This window comes from Eptatretus burgeri, chromosome 7 (assembly GCF_056783735.1).
Source record: "Eptatretus burgeri isolate ZD-2024b chromosome 7, Ebu_testis_v1, whole genome shotgun sequence".
In the NCBI taxonomy this organism is placed as follows: domain Eukaryota; kingdom Metazoa; phylum Chordata; class Myxini; order Myxiniformes; family Myxinidae; genus Eptatretus; species Eptatretus burgeri.
Window position 1 is genome coordinate 34348529 of NC_140967.1, and position 12084 is coordinate 34360612.

The 12084-nt window shown below is 43.4% G+C and overlaps 1 protein-coding gene, 1 long non-coding RNA gene and 1 pseudogene across 2 annotated transcripts in view; 1 reads left to right on the forward strand and 2 right to left on the reverse strand.

Moving 5' to 3' along the window:
• The window catches only part of LOC147023004 (uncharacterized), a 47160-nt gene extending 36025 nt beyond the window's left edge, over window positions 1–11135 (reverse strand). The window contains exons 1-2 of the long non-coding RNA XR_015059992.1: window positions 10805–11135; window positions 9977–10053 (exon numbers count right to left, since the gene is read on the reverse strand). This is a non-coding gene — a long non-coding RNA (uncharacterized LOC147023004). The remainder of the gene's footprint in view (window positions 1–9976; window positions 10054–10804) is intronic.
• The window catches only part of MYO7A (myosin VIIA), a 161384-nt gene that overhangs the window by 79304 nt on the left and 69996 nt on the right, over window positions 1–12084 (forward strand). Inside the window, exon 39 of the mRNA XM_085888027.1 lies at window positions 7671–7826. Coding sequence (XP_085744153.1) covers window positions 7671–7826 — 156 coding nt within the window. The remainder of the gene's footprint in view (window positions 1–7670; window positions 7827–12084) is intronic.
• On the reverse strand, window positions 4678–6406 carry LOC147023005 (uncharacterized; annotated as a pseudogene).

A 12084-nucleotide genomic window follows, 5' to 3' on the forward strand; every position in this document is an offset into this window, starting at 1 on the left:
GTGGTGATACCATCTCTGACTTATTTCCAGTTGTTACTGGAGTTCGTCATGGGTGTGTTCTGGCCCCCACACTTTTCAGCACTTGTATGGACTGGATTATGGGGAGGATGTCGGAGAGATCAAGTTGCGGTGCATCGTTTGGGAATGTCAAGATGTCGGACCTTGATTTCACAGATGATGCAATCATCTTTGCAGGGATTCTGGATATCCTTTTGGGGGCCCTCGAGGTGCTGAATGAGGAGTCAGAGCCACTTGGATTACGGGTTTCCAGGGTTAAAACTAAGATCCAGGCTTTCAATGACATATGGGATGCTGCTATCCTGTCTGTACCTTTTTGTAGTGAAGATGTTGAGGTCACGGAGAGATTCACTTACCTTGGCAGTGATATTCATGTTTCTGCTGGCTATGAGCCAAAGGTCAACAGACATCTGGGTCGGGCCTGGGGAGTGATGGATTCACTGGATCTTGGGGTGTGGCACTGCTGGTACCTGTGCGGGAAGACGAAAGTCTGAGTCCTCAGGTCCTTTGTGCTTCCAGTCTTGTTCTATATATGTGAGACTTGGACTCTGACCAGAGATCTGAGAAGGAGACTTAATTCCTTTTGTCCCAGGTCTCTTCGGAAAATCCTTGGCTATCGCTGTTTGGACTTTGTGTCCAAGGAGCGGTTGCTGAGAGAGACTCAAATGAGATTTGTCACCTGCATATAGTGCGTGAGCGTCAGCTGCAGCTGCATGGACACGTGGCTCGTTTTCCTGATGTTGATCCTGCTCAGCAGATTCTCTCAGTGAAGGAGCCTCGAGAGTGTCGGGGGCAATGGGCCGACCACATTCCTGGTGGTTGCAGCAGATTGATCAACATCTCAAGGAGATGGGGATATGCCTGGCATCTGCCTGCGTGATTGCCAGTCAGAGGCGCTTGGAGCACCAACAGAAAGTGGACGCAGTGACACACTGCTCCGATGCATGCTCCCATACCTGACTTGACTTGAGGCCATTTCTGCTCCCGAATCCCTGCGTGGGCTGAGCTAGAAGTAGAGCAATTGTCTATACACCAATAGGGGTACTGGAAAACACCAACAGCTCACTCTGATCCGATGTTAAACTCCTCCCTCACCAGGGAACTATAAAGCGCAGTGTGTTCCGCACAGAAAGACAGTCACAGCTGAATGGCAAGAGATATACACACGACCCTACTTTGGCTTGGTGGTGAGAGGTGGAACGGAGCGGAGCTCACAGAGAGGGGTGCTGGGCGAGCAGGAGATTCAGGCTCCAGGCTGAGTGCAGTCATTTGAGCCAATAGCATCAAACACTTGCAGACTTGCTTACATATTAATAGGCTATCTCCTCACACATTCTTTTCTATATTTCCATCTCATTTGTTGTGGATGCATACTCATAGAACGTGCATCAGCAATCACCTGGGCAAGTCCCATATGGTTGTCCCCTTCAGGGCAGCCCCACTAGTATCCACCTTTTACAGTTTCCTCTCTACACCTCAATTGCCCTCACTTGCCAATCATCGCACCCCTCACCGCACCTCCCTCTGACCATGCACGTTAGATACCCCAGTTTTCCTCCTCCTTCCCCCTCCTCCTCTGTCATTCACTTGCACAAGTCCGTTGACTGCGTCTCGTAAAAAGAGGGTGCCAACACCTCGTACTTTCTCTCCTCTCTCTGAACTTTCTAATTTTCCTCGGAACTGTTTCTGATGGCGCCTGTCATGTTGGCAAAGATAAGCCTGTTGAAGTATTAGATCAGTTAGCTCTGCCCTGTTTCTTCTATTTTGTATATAATTGCATTTCTTTTGCCACACCTTACCAATCCTTGCTTTTCCCTGCTCTTCGTATTTTCTGGAATAAATGCCCTGCCTAGAGCACACATACTGTACTTTTCCTCACCCTTTTCATAATAAATTGCTTGTATTATAAATGTACCCAGTTCGCAGCATCTTTTACTCCATTGGTCCAGTGTAGTCCACATGTCGTGTTAGCCGGGAAGTTTTACCCCACATGATTTGTTCTTGTTAGCCAGCGCAAACTCACTGTTTCACTTGGCAGTAATCTGGGTGTGCGTGGAGGGCACGAAACTCACTTGGTGCGGTCGTCCACAGGAAAGGTAACACGTGAAGTTGTGAAAACCCTGCCAGGATTGGCGGTACCAATCGCCATTCATGGTTGATTAGCAACCTGTCAAGTCACATAGTTATACGTGGCTGGTGGCCTCAGGACTGGGTGTTCGGGAAGAACTCAAGTGCTTCCCCTCGTGGTGAACCTCAAACTACAGCCCGTTACAATTGGTGTGTGAGCCCCGTAACTAAGCAGCATGGTGAGTGGGGTGGGATGGCATGTCGGGTGTGGCACATGATTTGTAACATGGTGTCAGCTTTCCTGGCACACGTGAATAGCACGAAGGCCGAAACTTGGGCCGTGGGGTAACCACGTGGCCCAGAGGGCACGTTTAATGCAGAAGGTCATGAGAAACTTTGTATCGGTAAATGATGAGAACAAAGATGGTTAGAATTGGAAAGATTAGCGACTTCATTTCGATTGATGATGGGAGTTTAATATTTTTGTAAATTGGAGGACCAGCATGGTCCTGACCATTGAGGAATGCATGGAGGAATGTTTGTTGAGAGAGAGATTCAGGGTGTGAATGAAGTGCTGGCAATTTTTTTTAGGATTCAACGACTGAATAAATGGTACAAGGTGGGTGTTAGTGGAATATGATATACGCCTCATGGAGATGAACCCTCGCCTGCATCGGTATTTGAGTAGAGGGGGGTTAATATGTTTTTTGATTGGGAAGGTTTCTGCCGTTGGTGTTGTTGGTAGAAAGTGTTTGTTTTGCAAAGGCGCAATAATGATGTTGAAGGGCTGGGAGTAACCATGGTGTTGGCTTTGTGGTTAGGGTGGCTGGCTTGGGATCATAGAGTCTTGAGTTCAAGCCCCGTTGGCCACTAAATTAACACCAGGTAGGGTTGACTCAGCCTGTCATCCTTCTGAGGTCGGTGAAATGAGTACCAGTTTACTGGTAGAGGGGCACAGCATCAGCGGCACAACTGTGCTTCCAAGAAATGATAGCTACCTGACAGCCAAGCTGCCGTAAGCAAGAACAAAACAGGGCTGGGAGAGTGGTTCATTGAGAGTAGTAATTGTTGTGGAATGCACCCCGGCGCTGGGAGCCAGTCAACCGCAGTAGGCCGTGTGTCGAGCGGACAGTTAGGGTGTGTGTAGTGGGCACTGGTACCCGAGGGAAGGGGCCTGGTGCACCAGATGCCATGGGGGGCATCGGGGAGCGGGCCTCCCCCACAGTTCAGATAGGAAGCAGGTAAGCTTGGAGGTGGCCCTGGGGGTGCCATGTGTGAGTTGTTTGAAGGCAGATAGGCCTGCAGGGGCGACCACACTGCCCAGGCACAATTTTGTGCGACGGGACAGAACGAAAATCTGAGGGCCAGGCCCAAATTTGATGAAGCACCAACACGTGTGGCGATGGGAAAATTGGTTGCATAGAACCACTGTTGAGGGGTGGAGGGGGTGTATTGATAATGGAGAAATTAGTTTTTGTGATGTTAGGTTCGAGTCAGGATGCTCCTCCTTGTTACCATTATTCTGTGATTGCAGCCGCTGGATAATGGGGTTGGGTAATTGGACTTTGAGTGGACTCATTGTGTCCCAAATTTTAAGAAGTGGTATGCACAACCTCAATCGGGCTACTCCGCCAGAGAGCCTTGTGGTGCCATGCCACATCATTTGTTTGTCACCATGCAAGTGTGTTGATTTCCTCTCGGGAGATAAGTTAGTGAGATTAATGGACCCGGGAGGAATAGATTAGCTATCAGGGTTTAAAGGGACAGGACTTAGGTGAGCAATATAGTTCAAGGAATAAAGGGGGTAGAGGGTAATTAAAGGGATGAGTGGGGTAGTTAGGTTTACGTTTTGGCCGAAGCAGGCCAACTGATCTGCCCCCACACTTCTTTCCCCCATGACAGAGTGAGACAATCATGAGGCTGGCCAGTGTTACCTGCCTACCTGGTTTGCCTTCCTGGTTTGCCTTTGCCATGCCTTGTTTGCCTTCTTTGCCTTGCCTGCTGCCCTTGCCATGCCCTCCTGCAGCCCATTGGTGATCATTGCCACATCACAAAAGATTGTCATGTGGGCAGACATCATTGCTCAACATTGCCATGCCACAAAAGATTGCCAGTGGGCAGCTACACCACAAGGACTGCGTGTGAGCAGTCCAGAGAGTGCAAACATAAAGGCCATTCCAAATTGCCTGTGAAACGGTGTATGGCCTGCTGTGGTCGGGTAAGCTGCCTCCAGAGGCTGGGTGAGAGAGCCAGCAGTGGCAACCAAAACGTTGTGTTGCACTCGACATTCCCTGCCTCATGTTAACACTTTCTTTTCCAGCTTCTTGACCATTATTCAAGGATGTTAGAGATTTTTTGGTTCAGATTCTTCCAAAAGCACCAAATTTGGCCGATATGTTGCCCATACCATACTTTTTCGATTTTAGACGGGCGCCAAGATGGGCGCCCCCCTCCCCCCCCCCCGAGGCCGCCATATTGGCGAAATCCAATTATGGCCGCCATCCGGGTTAGAGGTCAATCGTAGTTAAAAAATCAAAAGGGCTAAAATCATGAATAATGCCACTTCTTAGGGGTTTTTGGGGTCAGGGAATCTGATTCTGATCTCATTTTGATGATTTCAGGTCATGGTCACCCCATTTTGGGTTCAAAGGTCAAAGATCAAAAGTGGTACGACTAAAAATTCAACAAAAATTATTCAGGAACAATTTTTATTAAAATACTTCAGGAATAACATCTGCTGACAAAACGCCGCTATGTACGCTCAGGACATATCCGTGGAACTCTTCCAGTGAGAAGTTGTCCTGAGCTTTACTATCTATATTATCCACATCGTGGGTGGTGAAGACCTTGGGACGGCTGTTGGTGGGTACCACCACCCCATCCTGAGCATGGCGAGCACCGCATGCGCAACATCTCGCTTCACTTCCATGACGCGATTGTACGATACCGAGATACCCTGTTCTTGGTCAATCCCAATCTGTTTTTTGTCCCGTGTGTGTCCGTGCAGCTTGAGGCCACGATACAGGGGGAAGGGGGTTTCTCGCTCCTTGTTGTGCCGTACTGCAGATGTCTTGACTGCATGGTGTGTACCCTTACTAGTATTGTAGATGAGCAGTTGTGAGATGTTGCATGCGATCTTCTCCCGCGCATCCAGATTGGCGTCGCCACCGATCTTCTCACGTCCACGAAGAGCTGACGGGCCCCGGAGAACTACATTGAAGAAACTTCTCATCTCGTTGACTGAAGCTGTGAGGCAGTTAAGGGGGAAGGAGCCGTCAAAAGGCTCCTGACTCAGTAGACAAAACTTGTGCATCATCACCGCAGCCCACATGAACGTAAGTGCATCCTCTTGACCAATCTGAGACCAATATGTCTTGGCCAGCTCATCAACCACCTTCAGTTTGTGAGATATGTAAATATCCTTCCTGCCTTCATTCCCCTTGGAAAACTCAGCCCATTCAGGCAGGATGTCAAGAAGGTGATCCTTGTATCGAGTTGAGTGTGGCTCTTTTTTGTCTCGGCATGGGTGGCCTTGATCACTCATAAGCTTTTGATACATCTCGCGTAGCTCTGAGAGCTTAAATACGGTGGTGTCCGAATGTTCGATCAGGGCTACAATTTGAGCGCAGATGATGGGATCGAGGGTGGAGGTGCGGGACCCACCGATTCTAGTCGCTCGGCAGCGCGAGTGGAGTCTCGCAAACGTACATAACACTGATGGTGATAATAGGCATCAGCCGCATGTGCATCAGACGCTACGGAAACCAGTCTGCCAAGTAAATGAAAGTTTTTGTTTGTCTTCGCCCAACTCTTTAGATTGGCATCTACGACATCGGTTAATACCTTGTGGAGGTTGGCCTGGTCCTCCCCCTCACAGATTACACAACACTTGACATTGGCTGGAGGCTGAAATTCCACAGATGACCTGATTTTTGGGGACTATTCTGAGAGCTGGCTTCTTTGTCTCGCTTCTCTCTCGCCTGTTTGACATGAGAACTACTACAATAACTCCTGCAAGTTTTGTGATACCTAGCCTTATGCGATTTTAGAGTTGCTGCAATACCTGAGCCATCATTCAACTGACGAATCGTGACATTGATACCAGAAGGAAGATTATTGGCTTTGATGTCTTTGAAATCTCTCTCAAGTGATACAAGTCCCTCCTCCTTCGGAGTTTGCAAGGCTTCTCCAGTTTTGTCCGATTGACAAAGACAACAGAGTCCCCAATTCATAATTTTGGTAGAGGACATAGTTCGACACTCATATTATGTAAGCTCGTCGTCGCGATGAACTTTCGTCTCGTCATCACGGCGACACGATGGCAGGCTGAGTTGCAGGTTCCAGATCCACTCCTGACTTTTGATTGGTAACCCAGGTAGGCCATAGAGGCTGTAGGCAGGCCATTTTGAAATGACGCCCCAAAAACGCCAGGTTTGACCCCAAAATGACATTTAGGGTGACCTTGAGGGGTGACCTTGACCTCAAATCGTTGAAATAAAATCAGAATCGGATTCCCCGACCCGGAAAACCCCTAAAAAGTGGTATTATTCATGATTCTAGCCCTTTTGGTTTTTTTTAACTACGATTGACCTCTAACCCGGATGGCGGCCATAATTGGATTTCGCCAATATGGCGGCCCCGGGGGGCGCCCGTCTTGACGCCCATCTAAAATCGAAAAAGTATGGCATGGGCGACATATGGGCCAAATTTGGTGCTTTTGGAAGAATCTGAATCAAACAGTCCTGATAATGCCCTAACATCCCTGACTACATGGGTAGTGTAAGTATTAGAAATATACATAGTTCTTGGTGTTGAGCCCACATGTTTGTGTTTCATTTTAATTCTGGCAGTTTTAGCATAAGGCTGTCTGTGTCTGTGGTGGAGTGGTGACCCATCCAGGATTGTGTCCAATAGCCAAGGAGACTACTTAGGCAGCACCAACGCTTTGCACAGAGTATGGTCCCAATGGATGGATGGATTTATATTTTCATTTGCAGATGCTTTCCGACGGCTCTTTGATTTTTTTTCCTGGTGCATCGCCTTTGATGTCCGTCGGCACACAAAATTACTGTGCTTCCCCATTGTCTGGGGTCACTCTCCTGCGTTTTTTTCATGTTTTTTTCCTTTGATTTTTCCATTTTTTTCATTTATTTATGTTCCCTTTTGTGGATGTTGTCCGATGATTCTGCGAAATATTCCGGTGTACCAGCTTCGATGTCCATTGGCACGCAAAATTTCAGCTTTCTACGTCACCCGGAAGGTACCGATCTTTAATATCAGTCATTGAGTCAGACAGTGGTTAGGTTAGAAATATATATATATATATATATATATATATATATATATATATATATATATATATATATATATATATATATATATATATATATATATATATACACATGTAGATGTATATCCAACAATTGGCCCTTAATTGATGTAACACATAAAATGGTACAGTTGGAATGGGGTGTAAACAATCCTTCTCAGCGAGGTCACAAAATGGTTGGAGTGTACATTGAACTAAATCAATCTGTGATTGCATGTAAGCACAAAGAGGACTGTGTTGATCGATGATGGTGCAGGTATAGTGAAGAACGTGGATGGGAGCTGCTTTGGCTGTGTACTGGACTCTTCCCACCAAGCTGTCTACTCTTGCCGCATGTGCAACGCTTTATCCAGTCACGCAGACGTGAGCCCCTCAGTGCCGACTGCCTCCAGAGGATCTTCAAGAATTTACGGTACATTGAAATATCCACAAAATTATTCGTGGGGCTCAAATATAGCCTGTTGTTGGCTTAATGGCTAGAGTGGTGGGCTTGGGATCCTGGGGTCCTGAGTTCAAATCCTGCATGGCTGTTGAATTAATACCAGGTGGGGTTGACTCAGCCTGTCATTCTTCCGAGGTTGGCAAAATGAGTACCAGTCTGCTGGTATCCTGTGTCGGAGTGGCGACCTGTCCAGGATTGTGCCTGATCGCCAAGAAGACTGCTTAGGCAGCACCAACGCTCTGCACAGAGTCTGGTCCCAATGGATGGATGGGATGGATGGATGGGGCTCAAATCAACTGCTAAGCCCAAAATGTTGACTATCATGTTTTGCGTACACAACCGTGCACACATGTACACACACATGTGCACACAAATGCACACACATGTGGTTCCAATAAGACTTTTGTTTATCATTACAATTTTATGTTTGAAGATCAAGTATCTTTGATGAAATTTGTGTTTCTGATATTGGTAACCAATACCAGAAGTCACAATTCCAACTGTAATACATTTTCTGAAAACCAAGAGTGTAGTGAGTGAGATAACAAAAGGGTTGAAATGCGAATAATTATCAAATTTCCGATCAATGAAAACATCCCTGTTAAAATTTACAGAGGGTTGGCTGCCCAGTGTAACAGTGATGGGTTCTTGTTGTTATACAGGGTGTCCGAGAAATCACTATGGAACATAAAAGTAATACATATATATTTTTTTTAATATATATTTTAAATTGAAAGAAATTTAAATCATATTGAAAATATGGTCAACCAATTGCATTGCATGACTGTTGAAGTATTTAATTAATTATTTAACTTATTTTACTATCTGTTAATATATAATAGGCAAAGCCTAGAAGCGAACGTAGAATTCTTCTTACATTCGCTTCTTAAATATATCAAATTAAACAGTCTTTTTGCTATGAAAAAATAAATATTACCTTAACATTACCTTCACAACAACTACACCGCCAAGAACAGGATCTCATCTGCAAAAATAAATATTACCTCAACATTACCTTCACAACAACAACTACACAGCCTAGAACAGGATCTCATCTGAAAACAAAAAAAAAAATCCTTAACATGACCTTCACAACGACAACTACACCGACGAGAATAGGATCTCATCAAAAGAAAATAAATATTACCTTAACATTACCTTCACAACAACAACTACACCGCCGAGAACAGGATCTCATCTGCAAAAATAAATATTACCTCAACATTACCTTCACAACAACAACTACACAGCCTAGAACAGGATCTCATCTGAAAACAAAAAAAAAATCCTCAACATTACCTTCACAACAACGACTACACCGCCTAGAACAGGATCTCATCTGCAAAAATAAATATTACCTCAACATTACCTTCACAACAACAACGACACAGCCTAGAACAGGATCTCATCTGAAAACAAAAAAAAAAAATCCTCAATATTACCTTCACAACAACAACTACACCGCCTTGAACAGGATCTCATCTGAAAAAAATGAATATTACCTCAACATTACATTCACAACAACTACACTGCCTATAACAGGATCTCATCTGAAAAAATAAATATTACCTCAACATTACCTTCACAACGACAACTACACTGCCTAGAACAGGATCTCATCTAAAAAAATTAATATTACCTCAACATTATACCTCAACATTACCTTCACAACAACAACTACACCACCTAGAACAGGATCTCATCTGAAAAAAAAAATTCCTCAACATTACCTTCACAACCACAACTACACTGCCTAGAACAGGATCTCATCTGAAAAAAATAAATATTACCTCAACATTACCTTCACAACAACAACTACACCGCCGAGAAAAGGATCTCATCTGAAAAAAACAAATATTACCTCAACATCATACCTCAACAACAATTACACCGCCTAGAACTGGATCTCATCTAAAAAATAAATACTTGAAGTGAACGTAGTATTCTTCTTACATTCGCTTCTGACTTTACCTATAACTTGTTCACAACTGTTTACGCAATTTCCGGTTACTACGGCCTGGATTCGGGATCAGCGATCAAATAATGTAAATCACGATTAAAAATTATTTTTTGATGATGCGGGAGATATCTTTATTAAAATCAGTGGAGGAAATATTCACCATGTCTGATATTTGGGTCTTTCATGTCTCCGACGATGCCTTTATCTCCCGGGACGCATCATTCCCCATGACAAAAACTGGAAGCAAAAAAAAAAACCGGAAGCAAAAGGGTCATTGCCAACGACACGGATTCCAAAACACAGGGTATTGTGTTGCTGTTGTTGTTTTTGTTGTTTCCTGTTCTCTCATGTGCATGCGTTAAGTATGAAGCTCACTACGTTCGCTATTAATATCATATGAAATATGATCTTAATTTTTTAATGATCTTCAGTGAATTCTGAGATACTCTGTATACAAGCTTAGTTATAATCAAAGGTGCAGGTGAAATTTGAATCATGCTGGAGTATATACAGTAATCCAATTGAGGATCATGGCAGAGCCAAACCACCAAGGATGAAGAGGTTACAAGCAAGATGAGTGGGAAGTAGGGAATATATATATATATATATATATATATATATATATATATATATACATATATACAGTCATGCGCCGCTTAAAGACGTTCCGGGCAACGACGGATCACATATACGATGGATCTGCCAGCTCTGAAAGAAAAAAAAAATGAAAAAAAAATGTAACTGAAAAATTCCTATCGCCGAGTGATGTAGCCTCGTATAAAAATAGCACGTACAATTATGTACACTGTACAGTACATAATACCTCATAATGATAATAAACGACAGTGTGGCCCCATTATAATGCGATCGTTGAGGTCCATAAAATGTCATCACGAAAAAATCAGGGTCGTGCTAAATCGGGATTCAACTAAATCGGCTTTCAAACTGAACCAATGTTTGCACGTTTACCTTCGAGCAAGTAAATTACCTTTGAATTGAAGAATCCCGCAAATAAATCCTTGTTGTTACAGTCGACATTAAAGCACAAATTTATTTTTAGTGAAGCTTTTTATGTTGTCAAAACAATTGCACTGTTCCGACAATATATCACACAATTGACAGGTGCTCGCTTCTTCATTTATAAATTATAACATCGATGCAATGATTACGTATTTATAAAATCCAAACGCTAATTATTCACCTTTCTATAATCGATGCGAGAGGAGATTGTAAGCTGCTGCTAACAACACCGATGGCCGTCATGAACAGCACAAAGGTAAATCTAATGTGTCTTCCGTCTCTCTTGGATGTGTGTTACAATTGCCCGACAGTATTCAGTACAGTAACATGCTGTACAGGTTTGTATCTGAGGAGCAATAGGCTATACTATGTAGCCTAGGTGTCTTGGTTTGTGTAAGTACGATGTTCGAAAACGAAAAAATAAAAAAAAAATGATGTTCGCACAACGACAATGTCGCTTAACGACGCATTTCTCAGAACGTAACCCCGTCGTTAATTGGTGCATGACTGTATATATAAATATTGTTTGTAAAAGATTGGGGTGGTTGGGATTACACATTTTTAAAGAAGAAGAAGGTGCTTCCAACCAAAAGTAAAAAACTCGATCGACTGCTCTAATTTGAGCAAAAAAGCGAGAGCAGACCCAGTCTCAGGAAACGTTTCGCCGGCTTCGCAGCCAGCTTCAACAGGCACAATAGGAAAAAAAGTTTACATATATACAGTATATTTGTACACACATATATGTATATATATATATATATATATATATATATATATATTAATATATATATATATATATATATATATATATATATATATTAATATATATATATTAATATATCCATACAGGTTGTTCCAAAAGTCACTGAGGGATTTAGAAATTAAATAACATTTCTGGTTTTTTTTATAATTTATGATTATTTTTATACCAAAAGAAAATTTACAAAATGGAGATAAATTTGCTTTATTTATGAAAAATGATGCAGCTTGGATGTCCTCCATTTTCGGCTTCGCAGAGACGGGTTCTTTCGACAGCATTTTCCATAACAGCGAACAATAACTCTGGCTGCAGCCCTCACATTTCTGCACAGATGTTGTCCTTGAGCTGCTGAATTGTATGGGGCTTATTGATGTACACACGCTCCTTTAGGTAAACCCAAAGAAAATAATTGAGAGGCTTCAAATCAGGAGAACGTGATGGCCAAGAAATTTCTGAATTTCGTCTAATTATTCGGTGTCCATGCTCTT